General features: G+C 37.3%; 1 protein-coding gene across 1 annotated transcript in view; it reads left to right on the forward strand.

Moving 5' to 3' along the window:
* The window catches only part of LOC149074051 (uncharacterized), a 120673-nt gene that overhangs the window by 71098 nt on the left and 28073 nt on the right, over nucleotides 1-21502 (forward strand). The window contains exons 22-24 of the mRNA XM_089247294.1: nucleotides 11542-11597; nucleotides 11926-11998; nucleotides 14182-14273. Coding sequence (XP_089103420.1) covers nucleotides 11542-11597; nucleotides 11926-11998; nucleotides 14182-14273 — 221 coding nt within the window. The remainder of the gene's footprint in view (nucleotides 1-11541; nucleotides 11598-11925; nucleotides 11999-14181; nucleotides 14274-21502) is intronic.

Genomic DNA, 21502 nt, shown 5'->3' on the forward strand with positions numbered 1-21502 from the left:
TTATTTATTCTTTCTGTCAAATTAGACTGTGGATGATATGGGGTAATAAATCGCTGTTTTATCTTAAGGACATTACAAGTTTCTTTCAACAAATTAGAAATAAAACAGGGACCATTATCGGAAACAAGATTTTTTGGAAAACCAAATCTTGTACAATATTCAAAAACAAATTTTTTGGCAACCACAGAGGCTGTTATTCTACGAAGGGGAAAAACTTCAACCCATTTTGAATAGTAATCTACCACTACCAAAAGATGCACATTTCCCCTAGAGGAAACAGGAAAAGGACCCATGGTATCCACTCCTACGACCTCTCCTGGGAAATTTACAGTCGAGGACACCATAGGACCCCATCTTTTTTTATTGTCAAACTTTCGTGTTTGACAAATAGGGCAACTAAGTACATAATTTTTGACATCCCTTCGTATACCAGGCCAATAGGCTCGCTTTAAGCATCTTTGATAAGTTTTTCCTACCCCCATATGTCCCGAAGTGGGATGATTATGCATCTCCATAAGAAATTTTTTTCTACATGCATTAGGAATAACCAATAATTTTGCATGTTTATGTAAATAATACAATTTATCTGATTCATAAAGATAATATTTTTCCAATTTATGATCAACAATTCTATTTCCCAAATTTTTTTCTTGAAAATATTTTATGATGTCTGTGTATTCCAGTCTCTGTTTGGTAACCAATTCCGAAACATCCAAAAGAGAAAATAAAAATAATCTGTTATCAATACATTCCTCAAAATCCATTTCATCATTTGATGAAGAGGGCATCCGTGATAGGGCATCGGGAACTTGCATTGTTGAACCTTTACGGTACTCGAAACAAAGAGGATATTCTTGCAAAAGTTGGGCCCATCTACTGAGTCTTCCCTTTAGATTTTTTGCATCAAAAAACCAGGCTACAGCTCTATGGTCAGTGACCACAGTTACAGACTCTCCTGTAAAGAAGCCCCTAAATTTATGGCATGCCCATACTACTGCTAAACCCTCTTGCTCCGAAACTGAGTAATTCTGCTCTGCCGAATTGAGTGTACGACTAGCAAAAGCCAAGGGTTTCTCGCCCTCAGGTTCAACTTGCTGTAAAACAGCGCCTATTCCTATACCCGAAGCATCAGTATAAATCTTTAATCTACAACCTTCCTTTCTGGTTGTTAATACTGGAGTATCAATTAAAGCCCTCTTTAATTTCTCAAATGCCTGTTGATGGATTTCTGTCCAATGAAATTTATATCCCTTTTTTGTCAATTGATATAAAGGATACGCAATATTACTAAAGTGAGAAACAAATTGTCTATACCAACTACAGAGTCCAAGAAATCGTTGGAGTTGTTTTACATTTAATGGTCTTTTGTATTGAGAAATAGCCTCTGTTTGTGTGGGCTTAACATGCCATCCTTCACGGGACAAATTTAGACCCAAAAATTCTAAATTATTCTTAAATAGACAACATTTTTCTGGTTTTAATGTTAACCCCGCCCTTTGAAGACAAGAAAAAACAATTCTTAAATTTTGTAAATGTTGTTCAAAAGTTGAACTATAAACAACAATATCATCCAGATAAAACTCTGTACACCTCCCCACCAAATGACCAAGTACCATAGTCATCATGCGCTGAAAGGTGGCAGGCGCATTATTAAGGCCAAACGGCATGACCTTAAAGCGGTACATGCCAGAGTCTGTGACAAAAGAAGTTTTGTCACGATCCTCAAACCTTACTGGCACCTGCCAATATCCTGACGCTAAGTCAAAAGTGGATATAAAGGCTGAGCTGCCAATTCTTTGTAGTATCTGATCAATCGATGGCAAGGGGTACCTATCTGGAGCGGTAATTTTATTAAGTTTTTTATAGTCAATAACAAATCTCCAATCTCCCGTTTTCTTTTTGATAAGAAAACAAGGTGAACTCCAACTGGTGGAAGCCGGTTCTATAATGTCATCTTCCAACATTTGTTTAACCTGTTCTTCAACCAATTGTTTTTTCCACCTAGGTAGGGGAAATGGAGATCTAAAAGTAGGGCCACCCTGTGTAACAATTTTATGTTCTATTAAATGTGTTCTACCTGGTTTATCCCGAAAAAGATTTTCAAATTCTGACAACAATTCAAACAATAATTTTTTCTGATTATCACAAAATTCAGAAGATTCAATTAGATTTGTAATTTTTTGTTTGTCAATTTCCCCCCTATATTGCTGAAGTCCTCCATTCAGTTCCTTGTGCTTGAAATCAATTATTAACTCCAATTTAGATAAAATATCTATTCCCAACAAGACCTCAGTAGGCGCTCCGGCGAGAACTATCAAATCCGTGTCAATAGTACTATTTCGTACTTCGACCCGAGTCATTAGAACTCCAACAGGTTGACAACACTCGCCCGAGGCCAACTGAAAATTACTTCCTATATAGGGTCTAATTTCATTTTTGTTTTTGCACACCCTCTGTGCCAATTCAAGGCTGATCACTGATTTATCAGCCCCAGTATCAATTATAGCTCTTACATAACTGTCATTAATTTTAACAATCGGAAATAAAAAATCAATTTGAGAGGTACTAGAAACCACAGGAACACCACCCCTCTTTATGTACCTGTAGGCCCGTTTCCCTGTCCACTGTTTTGTTGTAAAGGGCAATTTCGAACTACATGACCGGTTTGATTACAACCAAAACAAGTTAATTGAGAATATTTCGGTGTCTGGGTCTTTAGCATAGGAGGTCTAGTAAAACCCTGTACATTACGAGACTGAAAGGGCACTCTTGGTAAATTAGACCTCTGAAAAGGTACATTTCGATAATTTTGAGAACTTGAATTTTGAAAGGAGTTGTATTGATCCAACAACACAAATAATTTTTGCAACGTATCTGGTTGACGTATTTCCAAAAAGGTTCTTACCCGCGGTGGAAATTGTTTGATGATCAATTCAATTTTTTCAGATACCAGTATCGATGAATCGTAAGATTTAAATAATTCAAGTTTATACAAGACAAAGTCCAAATAGGAGCCACTCAAATAATTTTGAGAAAATAAGGCCTGAGCCAACTCAATCCGTGTATGATGCGGTGAAAATGTTTGTAGCATTAACTTCCTAAAATTTTCCCAAGGATCACCATAATCCATTTTTTGAAGTTCATCTTTACCTATATTGGCCCACCACAATTGAGCTCTACCCTCAAAGGCACTTACTGCAATTTCGATTTTATTCCGGATATTTTGTAGAGAAAAGAAAATATCACACTTGCTCAAAAATTCTCGAACATTATTATGTCCGGAAAATGTTAAACGATCATTACTCGGATAAGCTAGCCCAGTAAATGAATTGCCGGAATTTAATGGGATCGTGGGTGAAAACCCCGATCGAGTCCGATCGTCATTCTCGAAAATAAGATCATTATGATCGGATTCAACTTGTATACAAAAATCATCTCTACCTGAATATCCAGGCGTACTATTCAAATAACTAGAATTCATTGTTACAATTAAACATTAATTTATCAAAAATATTTGCGAAAAAAAAAAATCCCGTAAAAATTATTAGAATCAAAACACAAGTGCAAAAAAAAAATATTAAATTGGGTTCGATCATCGATCACAACATTTTTGAAAAGTTCAAATTTATCATACGATCATAATATTTGACTAGATATAATACCCACGACTAGATCGACTAACAGAACACAAGCGATGTTCGCGATCGCTCGTTGAAACACGAATTTGCAATGCGATCGCCCATTAAAACATGAATTTGCGATATGATCACAAAAACTCAAACCCGAGATTAAAAATACGATCTCAATATTGCGATTCCAAAACTGTCATCCAAAATCAATGAACTGGTACCGGTCGAGCCCCCAGAATTTATGTAACGTTCTTGATCGTTACCTCCCGGTTCTTTAATATTTTTTCCCCCAGTAAACATTGAGTGGATGACAACAATGGAATAGACAAAGTTTAGATAGAACTATAACATTTATTCAATTATATTGTTAAACCATTAATCAGCGTAATCACTATTATCACAGGCCCTTTTATATGTTAAACTATTAATTAACGTTTTATCACAATTATCACAGTTAGTCTTTTCTCTCACTGTCACAATGAAACAAAAATATGAATCGATCTCACCGCCGTTGTCCAGGTTTTCACGTCTTATCACATCGTCCGGTAGATACTCCCAGGTGTCTGCCACACAGCCAAAGACTCGTCGTCACCAGCTTCAGACGACTTTGGTGTAAACACACGTTGAGATGAAAGCTCAGCCACTGCACATGGAACTGGAGATGAAAGTCCACGGGTGGCCGGTCTGGCCACTAACCGATCACTGGATCACGACGACATTGAAACCTTACGTGCGATGAGACGAGATAAGTGCCAAGGCACACTTCTACTATTGTAACTTCATCGTTACTTATGAGACGATCTGGCTCACACCATGACAGGGCGTGACGCCTTACTGATTAAGTCGGTCGTTAGTCGTAGGTGAGGAAGTAGGTAGGTAGCGAGCGAGTGTCAGCACATCTCTAGCTGGCTTTTATATAGTAGCATTCCCACAATGCCTTACTGAAGAACCAATCACAACATAGAAGGTGCGGTATTAGCTTGTATCTGATTTACATAACTTCATGAGAAAAGGAAAACCGATCACAACATTAGCTTGTATCTGATTTACATAACTTCATGAGAAAAGTAAATACTGTAAGCATTATAATATTAAATCTGGCATCCAAACATAACAAATTGGAGATCTGGCCAGGATCCACAACTTTTAGGCCTATTGCACATTGTAAAAACTCATGACATTATAAACCGTGAGATGGTCCTAGGAACCACCGACGGCATGGAGGTAAAATATATTACATTTTTATATAACACTTTGCTGAACATTTATATTATATTGCACTAATATATTACACAATTAAAATAGAGTTTGACGATGACGACTCGACGTGGCCTCCACCGACGAACCACGGGAACCCCCAGAGGGAAAGAGAAGGTAACCAGACGAGCTATTGGGATCTCTGACATAGATGTAAAGCGGAATTTATATGGGACGTTGGTAGCCCGACCTCTGGCCCCGTTCTCGCCCGACGGCTAGGAGACCCCACCTCCGGACCGTCAGACTAAGCGAACTAACTGACCCGAACCGGATTGTCAGCGGAAGCCTCGGGTGGTTTCCGGTAACCAACGAACCCTGGGGCCTAAACAAGATTAATTGAACAACAGGATTGTAAGAGATCCCAGGTCGTCATGTTACATATGTACGTGTGAAGTTTATGCCTTCCAAACGGTCCAGGCCGTATTTTTATGTGTGAACTTTTCGACTTCCAAATGGTCCTGGCCGTAAATATACTGCCTTGCTTTCCCCCCCATAAAGAATCACTAAGCTGGCTTAGCATACGCCCCTCTCCTTTCTCCACAAAATGACCATTGTACTTGCAACAGCGCTGGGCGTTGAAAACGACAAAATGGCTTCTGCCTCTTCGGCGAGAGGTTTTCAATTAACTTAGCAGATAGACGTTTGACAAGCAGCTCTCGAATAGTCAGTTCAAAGAAGCCTTAATCCTTTTGTAAACGAAGAGGAATTTTCAGGAAGTATAAAAAAGGCTGCTCTTCAGCAAGAAATCCCCCACCTAAAAGGCACGTCTTTATGTTATGATAGAAATTCTTATCGCTTGATTGTAGGATATGTACTGGCATTCACTTTTATTTTGGCATGAAAAAAAATTACATTGTATTAAAACTCATTGACTGCGAAACACTGAATGCAAGATAGAGATAAACTGGATTCCCCCCCCCCCCCCCCCCGAATTTTGACATCCTGGCTTTCTAGTGATTTTAATTTTTTTACAGTATAGGCAAAATTTTTTAGTTTTATTTTTCATTTGTTTATCTTTACCTCTTTATCACTACTCAAGTACGATACGGCAGAACCTCAATTATCCGATGTGATTGGAAAGCACTACATCAGAAAACCAAAAAATACAGTATCATGTTTATTTACACAGAGCATAATTGATACCAGTGTTTCTTAACTCCTTTACCCTACACCCTGTAACCCTCTTTGGACCATGTTTTCTTCTCACTCCTTGCTTTCTTGGCCCCTGCCTTTGCCTGGGCCCCTAACCTCACCCAGCAGACTAAACCATTTCTAAGTATACAAACTATTTTTCTCTTTGAAAAAATTTATAGTGAAAGCGAAAATTTTATAAACAAAGACTGTCAGTGTCTGTCAAGACTGTCATTGTGTTTTGTCAAGACTGTCATAGTATCTGTCAAGACTGTCATGTCTCCAGCGAGCTTCCCTCTTGTGAAGGTTATACGCTGGGCAGTGATGCCAAGATCGCGCCAACCCACCCCCTCCCGCTTGCAAAGTGATATTCGGGAAGGGGGGTTCAGTATTTTGATGGAAGTAAAAGCTTACATACTTTCGAAAATTATTGTGTGCCAGAATTTTATCATGTAGGCCCATGAAGACATTATACCCCCCGGACTATGCCTGGATCAGCCCATACTTGTGAACCAGAGTTGGGCGAACGTACACAGAGAAAGCATATGGGAACGTATGCGCATCACATTTGTGGTAAGACGTACATAACATTTGTGGTAAGACGTACATAACATGTATGAAATTCTATTAGCTTTGCAAACTATGCCATGCTAATGTTCAGTGAAATCGAGAATGTGGCTCATTTGCAATACCTAAATCCACGCATGTATTCAATCTCTGCAACATTTTATTGCTTAGTTGATAATTTTCAGCTAGTACAATTACTAATACAAATATATACATTTTTATATCATTGTTCATCGCTTCGTTGAGCAATGCTCTAAAAAATAAATAAGGCAAGGGCACTCGTGTGTGGCTTTATTTTATCGGTTATAGTAAGAATTTAAAAAAATAACAGTTGGAAGTGGAAATAAATATACACATGTTATCACAATTGTTGACCGGTCATGAGTAAATTCGAACTTTCAAGCAGTAACAATAAACCTGTAACCCAGCGATTCTCAACCGGTGCTCCGCGGAGCCCTTGGGGCTCCATGTACACTTCCCAGGGGCTCCGCGGTGACTCGAGGAAAATAAAACAAATCAGTAACTTTGATAGATAAATAAAAAATAAGAGCCGTACAAGGTTCTACCATAAAAATTATATGCAAAAAGTGCTCCTCGAGTGAAACAGGGCTCCGCCATAGAAATTATATACTGAAAAGGGCGAGCCCAAAAAGGATGAGAACCGCTGCTGTAACCGTTCATTAAGTGGAAAAAACACAGAAAACGAACTTTGGTAGACCACCACTCTGCCGCCAGTAAGGTACAAACCTGGATGCTCGTGATGAGATCCCAGAATGATGTCCACGCGACGACACAGTAGCTCTAGAATATACTAAGTGGCCACGGTTGAAAATCCAGTAAAAAAGTATTGTGCTGTAAAAGCTGAGCCACGGCTTATGATTAAGCATTCCGTACAAAAAAAAAAATGTGCAGCTCATCTATCAATTCCTCACAGTTATGTGACAGGACATGAATAAGCTTGTACGTGCTCATCAAGCACAATGCTTCAACATTGAACGAAAAAAAAGTATACTTACAATAAAAAAATTGTATTTTATTTTTAAATTTATCTTTTGGTCATTTACTCACACTTCTTATAAAGAGTGTGCTCATTGTACAAACGAAACATCCAAATGGTTGACTGACTTCTTTTTTTTCCATCTGAGATAGTGATCTGGTGGATCAGCCATTAGATACGTCGGAAGAGTTACGAAACCGTGGGCGCTTGACTTGAGCTTTACATGGAAACTCTTGATCCCTGAATGAATTTTGGGGGTGCTCAGATCAGTGGTACAGAATACTGTAGGTACTCGAGCACTCACTGCACCCTCTGGCTCTACCCCCACTGCCAGTCATCGCCCTAAATGCCAGAATTTTACTTATATATTGTGGAATCTTGACTAAGTACTGCACTGTCTGTTCCCTTCCCTCCAACCCACAAGAAATTTCTGGCTACGGCTCTTCCAATAGCACCATTGTCCACATAATAGAAAGGTCTTTCAGGTCTTGAGGTCAAACAACCTAACATAACATTTATTTGCACAATAATGTTTTTAGGAAGAAATTTAACGATCATAAACAGTTCAGCTCCTGGATGTAAAGCGGGCCACAGCAATTGAATTCAATTAGTGAGAAAAACTAATTTCTTAGTAAAATAATTACCGTACTCCCCACATTAGCTGGCATGCTGGGAAACAGTGAGGCAGACCAGCATGCTGAAAATATCCGTATTTTTCGGAATGCCAATAAATTCGATTCACGGATTCTGGTAAATTCTTGAATATCTTTATTTTTCATTAATTTCTTATCAGAAAAATAGATTATACATATCCACGGAGCCAACAATGTTGGCTCTTACTGGATGTTACTGAAAACAAACAGTTGAATACTTAATATTAGAATGAATAACTGAATGGGAAGAAGGAAATGAAACATTTCAGAGAGAATCAGAAATATTGTTCAATGTCGGCACTGTAATTGAAAGAAGGTAAAATTTGATTAGTCTTCTATACATGTGTATGAACAGGGCCGCAACTAGATGCTTGGTCACCCGGGGCAAGCGCGCATTTTTACGTCCCCTTGTAATGGTACAGGAGAGGTTTCAGAATGAAATTTGCAACCCCTCGGGTTCAGCGCCCGGGGTACGAGACCCGTCTGCTCCCCATAGTTGCGGCCCTGTGTATGAATGAAGGCTGACAGTTGAATTCATATCAGATGGCATAGAGTTATAAAATTCAGGAACTATTTAAGTAAAATACTTTCTTTTCAAAGTTTCATGAACACAAGATAATGCATAGATTCAATTTATTTCTGAGGAAGAACGAGACAAATTAATATTTAAAGAAAACTGATTTTTTTTTAAATGAGGAAGCGTGATTTAGAAAAATATACACATATATATCAACTTTATTTGGAAAATCCACTGATTCAGCTGAATGCATGCTGTGATCCTATTATAACTTCACTTTTTCCGGCATGCCGAAAGTGGCCAAGACCACAACATACAAAAAGCTGGTGCCCCTCGTGTTTTATGGCATGCCGGCCAATGCGTGGGAATACGGTAAGTTTATTGAAATTTTTGAGTAAAATAATTTGGTAGTTGTTCAAATCAGCGCTCATGTAATCACTTCCATTTTGCCCAGATCTTTACTTGAAAAGTAAAAAATATGTTCGCAGAGGAATGGGAAAAAAGACGAGCCCACAAAAAGCCAAGTATTGTACTTAGTTTGAATCCTTTTACGAGAGAACACACCTTTTCTTTTCCTCTCCTACAAAGAAGCATTCAACAGTGGGCGGAACAAAAATTTTAAACCACACAACACTAAATCCGATATCCCGCTGTTTGTACGGGGGGAAGGAAAAATTGTTGGATTTTTTTCGAAGAGGTTTTGTGACAATTACCTGAACCTTTTTCAAGTAGATTTTCTCAACACCCTCAAACCGTTAGTCGGTTAATCAAGGAGTTAATAAGCAATTTATTACTAATTAATTAATCAAACTAGCACATACACATTGTGATGTATAAATGGTACAGATGTTTTGTAGGAAGTGTGATCACATTTCCTTAAAGACTGTTGAGCAGAGTTTGACATTTTCTGAATATCATTTGAAAATTTATGTATAAGTTCTGTAGCCCTTTCTGACCCTGCACACACAAATGCGGTGTTTGCTTTTTCTCCCTACTGTTAATAATTTTTTTTTTAACCTCAGATTGTTTAGCCAGGACTTGAAGGACTGTGTAAGTTTTGATTTAAAAGTATGGTGAATATGAACTTTAGAGGCTTTCATCAGAGGGCAGCACTTAAATTTGAATTTTCAGGTGTTTTTAACATGGCTTCCCGGAGGAAGTGCCTATGAGAAAAGTGTGATTTATTTCATAAAATTTAGCAATAAAATTCTAGAAAAAATTGTATGTGAAGATGAATATACCTTGCATCATCTTGGCTGAAAAGAATTTGAACAAAGTGAATTATCAAGGAAACAGTTATTTTCCGGATATTATGCTGAGGTGAGCTCGGAAAGAAAAGTCATCACGTCTCCGCCGGGACTCGAACCCAGGCCTCTTGCATACCGGGTAAGCATGCTACCATCTACACCACTGGAGACACATGAATCTGCCTTCCTAATGTCACGCACTGTGTCGTGAGGCGCTGAAGTAGAGGCATTAGTAGCCTCTCTTAACTTCAGGAAATGGCCCCCGGGTGGGACGGTTTAGGGAGATATAGATGGCTTTTTTCTCAGCCAGAGATATCAAGGAAACAGTTATTTTCCGGATATTATGCTGAGGTGAGCTCAGAAAGAAAAGTCATCACGTCTCCGCCGGGACTCAAACCCAGGCCTCACGACACAGTGCGTGACATTAGGAAGGCAGATTCATGTGTCTCCAGTGGTGTAGATGGTAGCATGCTTGCCCGGTATGCAAGAGGCCTGGGTTCGAGTCCCGGCGCGAGACGTGATGACTTTTCTTTCCGAGCTCACCTCAGCATAATATCCGGAAAATAACTGTTTCCTTGATATCTCTGGCTGAGAAAGAAGCCATCTATATCTCTCTAAAGTGAATTATTTCTTCATGTAAAAAAAAAAAAAAAGAAAATCTAAAGTTTGAAAGAGAAAAAAAAAATAAAAACAGAAATGTCAGAAATGCCTAATGTTCTCTTTGCTCCAAGGGTCATCTATCAACAAGCATAGCCTGCTGGCGACATAAAGTCAAGTATCTGATCATCTTCCGATCTTCATCATTCTAGTCTGTCATTTCTTTGATTTTATGATTTCACACACAATTTTTTATGAATCATATTTTTACCTACGTTTGAAGTTCTTTTTATGGTAGTAAATTGCCCAAAATGGCAATAGACCTAAATTGTACTTAGTGGAAGACCTCCCCCCAACGTTTTCAATTTCTTTTGTCTCTTCCATTTCATCCCTCTTTCCTCTTGGTCAATGTCTTGGAGATAGTATTTTTTAAAAACAAAAATATTAACAGGTGCTGCATCACTATAGTTACTGCAAGCTTCCAAAACTGCATATGTTTATTAATATGTTATTGTGAAAGCTACAGTGGATGGAACAAGAAATATGTAAATGAATTTTAAAATTCTGAATTTTCACATAATTTCATTTGTGAATTTTTTTCACATTGAAATTTGAAAAAAAAAATTCCAAATGTCAAAAATAAGAGTAAATAACTCAGAAATTTTTAAAATTCATGTAAAAAGTATTGGTGATTTTTAAAAGTGATGGTGTTGATTTTATAAAGCAGAAATTTTATTATGTGATTTGATCTTAAAAAGTGGCTGATTTTATCAACCAGCGGTTTTATTAGCGGTTGGTACTGTATCAGAACTTTAAAAATGTATGCGCTGTTGTCATGAAAATTTTTTCAGTTTATTATTGATTTATCACTTTTTAGTTCATTCGTTGAATCATTGCATGATAAAGTTTTCGTTTGTCAAGGCTTTCTTTTCTACCTGTTTTGTAGGTCAACTGGCTACTGAAAAGCGGACATTGGTGAAGAGTCGGTCAAGGAGTTCAAAGGTGAGATGAGAATTATTTATTAAAATGTTCCTCCCCCCCCCCCTTTCTGTCGAATGTTTGTTTTTTTTCCATGGCATTCAGCATGAGAAGTGTGTACATATTATTTATTTGTGCATGTGTTATTTGTGTAAAAACAACACAGCTTGATCTCTGCAGAGCTACCTTGGTATCAGCGTTTCAATATGAAATGATTGTCCCTTTTGTACTGAAAAATGTTTACTGATGTAGATTTTTATTAGATTAAACTTTGTTCTTATTGAAATTAAGTTTTCCCAATTTATTTTCCTGTATTCTTGTTATTGAGTGTGTATTTTAAATGCATTTATAGAAGAAAGAAGTTGAAATGAATGGATTCATCATCAATGCAGCCAGTCCAGAAAATGCTAACATGGTGCCAAAAGGTCAGTTCATGAAATCAATTTATTTTTTCATCATGGTGCATTGATTCTAAGTTTTTGTAGCACACGATAAATATGTATTACTGAATTTTTTTTTAAGTTAATTTTTGATTTCTTTTTAATTTTAAGATATAATACAGTACAATAATTTAAATCTATAACTTTGCCTGTGATTACCATAGAACAAGAAATACAACATACAGTCAGCCCTTGGTATTCGCAAAGGGGGGTATGTTCCGAGAGTCCTTGCGAATACAGAAAATTTTGTTTTGAACATATAATGAAAAAAGCAGGGTATGCCTGGAGTACAAAGAAGCATTCGGGAGGATTCTCTGTGATGATTTAATTAATGTCTTATTGTAATTTCTTTTTCTTTATTTAATTAAATATGTTGGAGCATATTGGCAATGTTTCATCTACGAAGTTTTCTATATATGGAGAATTAGTACATGTGTTATTTCTTTGTCAATTGTTGATTTAAACTTGTGAAGTCCATCTGCTTATGTTGCTTTATAGTGAATTTGTGTCCTCCGCTTCTCTCTCCATCTTGATCTTCATGGAGATATGACTTCAATTTCGGAAGCAGTCATCTCGATTAATTCCCCCTCTGTGAATGTATCTAGATTGCTGTTTGTTAATTATTGGATTTCTATGTCCATATCATCCATCCATCCTTCATCAACCTACGGTGAAAATGTCTTTTATAACCTTTTTGGTTAGTGTCGTATTAGCACTGGAAGTGTCCTCAAGCACCAATTTAAAGAGTTTTTTCCAACATCAATTGACTGTTCCCATATTTATAGCTCCCACAGCTGCAGCAGTGACAAAAATGGCATTGGTGATGGTGTAATTCATTTATAACTTTACATTTGATATTCTTTTATTAGATGCACAATCATCACAATTAAGTAACATGTATAGCTAGTCTTAAATGCTTGCATCATATCCTGATCAAGTGACTGGATAATATTTTGTTATAATTATAAAATAAGTAGAGAACATCTCCTGCGTGGTAGATTCATCGATACCTTAATGATGTGCAATTTACATAGTTTTGTTATGCATAGTCAATGTGTTGAATTTTTCTTGGAAGGTTTTCCATTTTCTTCTGTCTTTCAGAAAAATTTCCAGAAGCACTAGAAAAGTCATTATTAAGTACAATTCATATTTTGTTCAAAAAAAAGAAACGTAGGAAGAGGGTTTTTCATAAACATGAAGACCTCAAATAGAAAATTTGCGAATACTGTATGGTTAGCTCTAAATAAATTTGAGAAAATAATCCTGGGTTCCTCGCAGGGCAAATAGTTTTCAATAATTCATTGTAATAATAATAATCCTTCACCTAGGAATACTTTCAACATTTTCAAAATTGCTTTGGTATGTAATTTTTTTTCTCCAGTTTATATATTTTATGACAGTCAATCACTGGTGATAAATGTGTAATATTATTGGCATAGGTGTGATGGTGAAAGTGGACATTCCTCTCTGCCGATTCACTATACTTACCCTTAATGATTTGCCCCCCCCCCCCAGTGGCACAGTTTCATGCCTTTCTGAACGCAAAGTATTCATTGTAATGTGTTGTTAAATTATTCTCAACAGTATACAGCCTGCAATAGTTAAATCCTTTCCAGTATTTCCAATGACTTGACGTGTGTGAAAGTAATCACAATAATATTTCTATTGTATTGCAAGTTTGCAATTTGATGCTGAACTGAACACACGTACAAAGCCAAAACCTCTTATAGATAAGATACTGGGGAAAGGGGGGGGGGGTGTTAGCGAGGCCCAGGCAATTTTAGCCGTTAATCATCACGATGTCATCCGAGAAAGATTTGTCTTTATTTCACAGATTTTATTAAAGAATTTACATAATGGCCCGGTTCTCAATCAGTGAATTCAGAGGGTTTTTTTTCCAGTTTCTCAGTTGCATTATATGGCCACTCTAGTTATGACTAACTCTGTTATTTTTTAATGTTTGATTGATGGGATATATATTTCTTAATCCTTCTTTACCTAACATCTGCTGAAAATAAAAAAAAACCATACTTTTTGAGAAGAGGAAAAATGTTGTTTAGAAATACCTGTGTAATGAATTGTGTTGGGATAAGGATTAATAGTATTGAACTTGCTTACTATTTTTGTCTTTCCTCATTGCAAATGTTATTTTACTTTAATCTTCACAGAAGATTTAGATGCTGCTAATAGAATGAATAATCAGCTCACTGTAGAGCTGAGGAGGAAGGATCTAGAGCTTGAAAAAAAGAGTCAGAGTGAGGTAATAATCTTTTTTTTTCTTTTCTCCAATGAATTGTACAAATCATCTAACTAATATAATTTTTCTGTGATGTTTAACAAAAACCGCAGCAAAAAGGCAGCTTCTCTCGACTAAAAGATCCTATTGACCATTTCAACAACCATTTAAATGAATATAAAAGACATGTATCAAATTAAGTTCTTAGCTGCGCATCCATTGCCCAACATTGCTGGTCTTTTGGCATTTTGTTAGCTATAATAATTTAAAAATGACCTTTACCTTTTCACTTGGATTTTTATCGATCTTTTCACATTTTGAAAAATAACATCAAACTTCATCAATGTCTTAACAAGCCCACCGCTCCTCTCAAAAATCTGGCTACAGTTTCTGTGTCTTCATTCCACAACCATCAAACAAACAATGTATATATTTTTTTCATCACCATCACGTTCTATACCCCGATTGGCTCTGCACCATTCTTCCTTCCTCCTCTTTCTTACGTTTAACATTTCGACTGGTTGTCCCAACAAGCGAGTGACCCTGCTGTAAGAGGTCTTTTTTTTTTTTCCTATGCTACTGAAGAAAGAACTTTAGAACTCCATATCGTTCCAAAATGCATGTCACTGTTATTCTCACTGTATTTTTGGGTATTTCTGTGTTTTTATTTTAGTCTTAAAGAAATCAGAATTTTTCTATTCTTGCCATAGTTTGTCTTCCTATATCGAGTTATTGTCACGAATAGAGCTAATAACTATAATTTCTAATTTGGTCCTTCATTGAAATAATGAAAAAGACTATAGGCAGAGATAGATTCGAAATTCTGGGGGGGGGGGGCACGTTCATTGCTGAGGGCACGATGATTGATGTCAGTTCATGTATACCAGGGATCTGTCCAGCCAGAATTTGGGTCTGGAAAACGGACCCTTCACAAAATTTGGAGGATAATAAACGGATCCATCACAAAATTCCGGAAAACGAACCCTTCATGAAAATTACGTCGTAAAAAACGAACTTTTGAGACTGCTGTGCCACAAAATTATCAGTTATGACCCTAGTAATAATAGAAAGCCATTGATCTTTTTTTTTAAGCATGCATTGTTGGCCCAACACCACCACCCCCTCCCCCATAGATGAGTAATCTTATCTATAGAAGTCGTTGGTTAGATACCAGAGAACATGACCTTGAAAAAACGACCAGAGAAAGAGCGTGACCTTGAGAGGGCTTTCTTTGTTTCTAGGCTTCCTGTTAGGACGTCCCGCTGGTTGACCGCGTCCGATATTTTATCGCACAACCTATGCCATTATACAAACGCTTTAGGCCCGCACTTCTCCTCAAATGGTCTTTGAATCACAACCTCTTGTTAGTCGTAAAATCGGCGTAGTTGATGCTTATTGTAGAATCGGATTTTTTGTGCACGTTTCTTTTTCCTGTATTGCGCTTTCATTTTTGAAAATTTAATATGAAGCGTGGTCGGCCACCAACAGGTGAAAATTCAAGGAATAGTGATTACTACATTAAAAAAATACGACCAACTGACGTTCGGGGATGCAGCTCCATAACATAGTTTTTTAAACGAGGATCTGAAAACGTCACCAAAAAGACGTCGGATACAGATAATTCCAATTGTGCTAACCCGGAAAAAATTACTGAAACATTGCTTCCTTCATCGGTTTCGAACCACGCTGTCGAAACCTTGGAAACGGCGCGATACATTACCGATTTATCGGAGGCACCGAAAGACATTTCAGATTCTTCGAAAGACATTGCGGAAGCGGCGACCGATTTATCGGAAGCGGCGGAAGACAATTCCGTTTCTTCGAAAGACATTACCGATTCGTCAAAAGCGGTGGAAGACATTGCTGATTTATCGGAAGCGCTGAAAAATGCTACAAATTCGTCGGTAGAGCCGGATTTTAAGAAAATTTCATCTACAGAAACTAGAAAAATGGGACCAAAAGTACCGAATTTGTTGAACATCGCACGTTTTGAGAAGCCTCACAGTTGGCTATGTTACAGCATTTCTGCATCTGGCTTTCTTTGCAAAATATGCTCTACATTTTTTGATAAGGGACCCTGGATTGACCAAGGGGTTCAATTTGGGGATCACTCAACACGATGTGTCAACAAGCATATATATAGCCAGAAACACAAACAAGCTGTGAGTGCATCAGAAACTGCATCCAAAAATCCCTTGTATTTGTTTACAGAAAAAAAATGAAATTGCTGTGCAGAAGACTAAGGAAAAAAATGTAAAAGTTTTAACAAAATATATAAAGATTTTTTACTTCATGATAAAAAAAAAAAATGGGCAGTCTCCGATAATTTTTCTTCTGTAGTTAAGTTCATTGGTGAGGATCTTGGTGACAAAGAAATAGAATGCTATCTTGCTACATGCAGCAAGAATGCCACCTATGTATCAAATGTGTCAGTAGACAATCTTACAGAGGCAATATCTTTGTATTTAGAGAGGAAAACTTTGACAGCTTTGCAAGTAGCCACTTACTTTACGTTGATAGCTGATGAGGCAACTGACGAAGCACAAAGAACACAGTTGGGTTTAGTAGTGCGTTACAAAATAGCTGGAAGTCCGCTCAGAGAAGAGTTCCTCAGTCTTGTGAACCTAACTGCGACAAATGCAGAATCTGTTACATCTGCCATTGAGAAGTTGTTGATAGCAAAAGCGATTCCAATCACTAACTTGTTGTTTTTAGCTTTGGATGGAACTAATGTGATGAGTGGAGAAATATCAGGTGTACAAAGACGTATACGACACTTGGCACCTCATTCTATTTATGTCAACTGCAGAAATCATTGACTAGCTTTAGTTTTTGTACATTTGATAAAAAAATATCCCATTTTACAGGCCATGGATGCTGTTCTCATAAGCTTATGGAAGCTTTTTCACTACAGCCCAAAGAAACGGCAAGTGTTTTTAGATATTCAGCAAAATGTGTATGGTGTAGATGTTTTGAAAATGTTGAGTGTTTCGGTTACGCAGTGGTTATCTCATGAACTTGCATGCCAACGAGTGATTGATAGGTTCCAACAGTTGATTGAAACGCTCAATAATCTTTTCTCAAAGACTCAGGAGCCTGAATTGAAGGGGATTAGAGAACAACTTCTGAATACAGATGTTCTCCTATGTATTCTGTTCTTGGCTGACTTCCTCAAAGTTATAAACAGATTTAGCTTGTGGCTTCAGGGCTCTACAATCATGTTTAGCTCTATTAATGCAAAGGTTCTAGTTGTTTGTCAGGAAATTGAAGTGCTTGCAAATGATTTACATACAGGGGAACACTTCAAGCAGTGTAAAGATCTGTTGTGCTTCTCCCAAGAATGCACTGAACTTGGTAGGAAAAAACGAAGCAAGAAAAAGTATGGAATGAGTGCAGACAGCACTCCAGGAATTTAATGAAAACTTTGTTCAAAATTTTATTTGTGATTTTCAGGAAGAAATGTCGGCTGCATTTGGTGTGAAAAACAAAATATTAAATGCCTTTGATATATTTCACACAATGAATTCAGATTTAAAGACAGTGGAGACTCCTGAAAAATGCCTGGATATATTATTGTCATTTTATGGTGGAGAGCAGCAAAATGAATTTCAGGGGACTGTGAAAATATCGGAACCCATACTTAATGCATCTGAAGGTATGATGGAAAAGAATGGGTTCAATAAAGAGATATCTCTTGCAAAATTGTATTTTAAGACACAAAAGAATAATGAAGCAAGTGCGTTTCTTAGAGAAGACAAGAAATGTGAGGCCAAAAAAACTCTGGAGAAAAAATTTCTCCAAATGATGTTTTGACAATTCTGGAGAATGATGCAAGCAACTGGACTGCTTATCCTAATTTAATGAGGTTATTATCATTATGCACTATCATACCTTCATCAACAGCATCTGTCGAGAGACTTTTTTCTCAAATGAACCTTGTGCGCACCGATTTAAGATCAAAATTGTCACTAACCACTCTCGACAGACATCTTCGGATCATACTCAATGGACCCGACAAGCTTACAGATATTGAATGCCTTTCAATCATTGATATTTTCAAATCGACTGGAAATAGAAGTATAAGGATATGATTGTCGGTACGTTTTTATATTTTTCTAAAGATTTAGCAATTCTCACTTTTTAACTTGAAACTCAATTAGATTTCAAATTAACGTAAAATAAAGTAATGCAAAGACTACGACACACAGATTGTTTTTTTTTTGTATAAAGTAATAAATGGGAAAATGAGGTTGCTGTTTAACTAGTATTACTTTCACTGCTATTTTGAACGTTTTCACAAAAATATGGTACATTTTCACAAAAACAGGACCCTGTGCAAAATGTCTGGACAGACCCCTGTATACACATATACATTAGATCAGACGACTTCACCTTTGACGCTGCCCCTTCTCCCTATATCTCTGCCCATGAAAAAGACTCATACTACGTGTATTGACAACAATATATATCCTTTATGAAGTTGTGATAAGTTGCAAAAATGTTTTTGCTTGTCTATTTGAGACACTGCTCTTATAGTGAGTCAAAATTTGTTTAAAATTTTTGCTCATCTTCATGTATATTTTTATATTTTATCTTATCACTGTATAACAAAGGTAATAATAGACCTCTCATTCCTAACCTGTGCCACTTTAACAGTAGCGGCACAGTGGTTGATAGTTTATTTATGAAATTTAGAGATACAGTAGACTGTAATCTTGCACATATCAGACCAGGGTCATGCAAAATTACAAATACAAAAGCTACAACCGACAAAATGCCCAGCGAGGCGGTGAAAAAAAAAGGTGCCCATAAAAAAACATGAATGTCAAATATATATCTAAACTTTATCAAAAATAAAGTGACACAATAGGAGTAATAAAAAACCAATAATTATGAAAAAATATAAATATACTGCTATAAAAAATCACTGGAATGTCTTCGAAAAAAAAAAAAGCATCCAAATTATTTAAACCACTGTATGCAAGATTTTTATGAACAAAACACCCATGTAAAGCCAAAAATTAACTGAACTTTATATATGAATTCAGAACATTGTATATTTTATTAATCTGCATTTCTTCTCTGTATTAAAAAAATGTAATTATACTTGGTAACTGCATTTCATTCTAGTGAAAAAATAGGGGTTGCAGGGGGAGGCATAATGCTATGCAACGTCAACTAATTTTTCATCTTTTTCCCAAGGTTTTTAATAGTCTAATTTCTTTGAACAAGAGTTTAATGTTTCGACTTCAATGACATTGGATATACAAGAGAAACAACAGAGATGCAGCCAAGACACAATCAGAAATGAAGGAGGCTGAGAGTAAAATTGAAACAAAGACTGAAATGTATTGGCGCATTGTTGCTCATTACAAGAACAAATACCACGCCACAACAGGCAAAATGCCCAAAAAAAATCATCCACTGGGTGCGGTAGCCTGGTCGATAAGATGCTCGCCTCAAGTACCAAAGGATGTTTAGAGGTGTCGCATGTTCAATACCCGGTTCGTTCTTGTCAGAAAACTTTCCTGACACAGGGGTACAACAAAAAACGGTGATTTGACCGCAGCAAAAAATTGCTACCGCAGGGAGTCCCCCATCGAGGGGTTAGCGCACCAACCTCTCTGAGTATAAAAAATAAGCCTGCCGTTCGGAATCGGCAATAAATTGTAGGTCCCGGTCTAATCAGCCCTCGTGTGCAGAAAATGACAGTGGTGCGACAAAAATGATCAAATGATTAATGATAGCGTCCACGAAAGGAAACACTTTTGTTTTATGAACAGTATGTAGATGTGAATTCTCTATTCTGCACGGAAGGACTGACACGGAATTGTATTCTGCTCAGGGGCAATGCGGAACCTGCCTTGGGGGGGGGGGGAGGGAAATGTAACTTTTTTTTAAATAGAGTCTGTGTGAGTGCCGGGGGGGGGGGTCCCCCTTGGGAGAATCTCCGGATTTCTGTATTTCAAAAGTTGGCAGGTCTGTACTTTATAAGGTGGTAAAATAATTTTTTAATCCTTGATTTAAGTGAACAAAACAAAATTCGGGTAAGCTTTGTCTCTTGAGATCTTTATAAAAAGAAGTTAGGTGACCAAAATATGGCAGTGCCCTGGAAAACTGGTTGTATAGTCAGGGTATGCAATTCCAAAAAATCCCTATTGTCCCATCTGTTTTCTTCAGAAGTGGAATATTTTGCCACGTAACAAACTACAGTAATACCTTGGCAACGAAGATGATTCTTTCTGGAATCGTGGTCATTAGCTGAAACATGATTTCTTATAGATTTCTGAAGAAAATCATGTAATTCGTTCCAGATACGGCCCAAAATTTGAAGATAAATTTTGTAAAACACCAAAGAGTGCTATAAAAAGACAGACAAAGGCTAAAATGAACAGCTTGAAAATCTGATAAATGAGAATTTACTGGAAGATTAGATACTAAAGAACTTTTTGATTTTACACTATGTGCACAAGTTTTTGACACAACCCAGTCAAGTTCGTAGATGTTCCCATCCATTTCTGATTTGGTCAGCTCATTTCTGTGTCGGATACATACAGATGCAAAAGATGAGGCCCTAGAATGCCCAAACAGTTGTTTCATGCCTAAAGAGCCTTGCACTGAAAGAACATGTGCTCTTAAAACATGAGCTTTTTTTTTTCTGATGCATCTTCTATGGGCTGAATCTTTCATTTTATATGAAATTGTTCAGGAAGAGAAATGAAAGTACATCTGGAAAAATATTTCAAGGTTGACAACATGAATTAATCAGGCTTTTGTGTGTCTGCGTGTGCGTACCATTGAAAAAATCTTTGATCTTTGTAAGCGGAAGCATTCGTTAATCAAGGTATCACTGTGCAGACTTAAAGTCCTGTGCAATGGATACAACCATTGGCATATGCAAAATGATGGTTTTGGGGTTAACCCCTCCTCCCCAGCCAAGATTATATTGTTATTTTACAGGAAAAAACATAAACCTTGCCCCCATTTCAGAAGGGGGGGGGGGAGACAAATGAAAATCCTGCATATGCCTATGCCATGGCCCCCACATCCTGAAGTAGGGCCCCTAGGCTGGGATCTTTTACGGGCCCCCCGACCAGACTTTCACGGAGCCCCCTTTATGATGAATTTATATCGTGAAAAAACAAAAAATCCTCCCGGGCCTGGAGCCTTGTCAGCCCACCCCTAGTGGGGGCCATGGCCTATGCATACAACATTGTATATGCAGATGCTGCTGCTCTCCTGTATTGGCTTGA

Source organism: Pholcus phalangioides, unplaced genomic scaffold, assembly GCF_987345545.1.
Source record: "Pholcus phalangioides strain wild (caught in Gottingen) unplaced genomic scaffold, Ppha-v1.0 ptg000017l_1, whole genome shotgun sequence".
In the NCBI taxonomy this organism is placed as follows: domain Eukaryota; kingdom Metazoa; phylum Arthropoda; class Arachnida; order Araneae; family Pholcidae; genus Pholcus; species Pholcus phalangioides.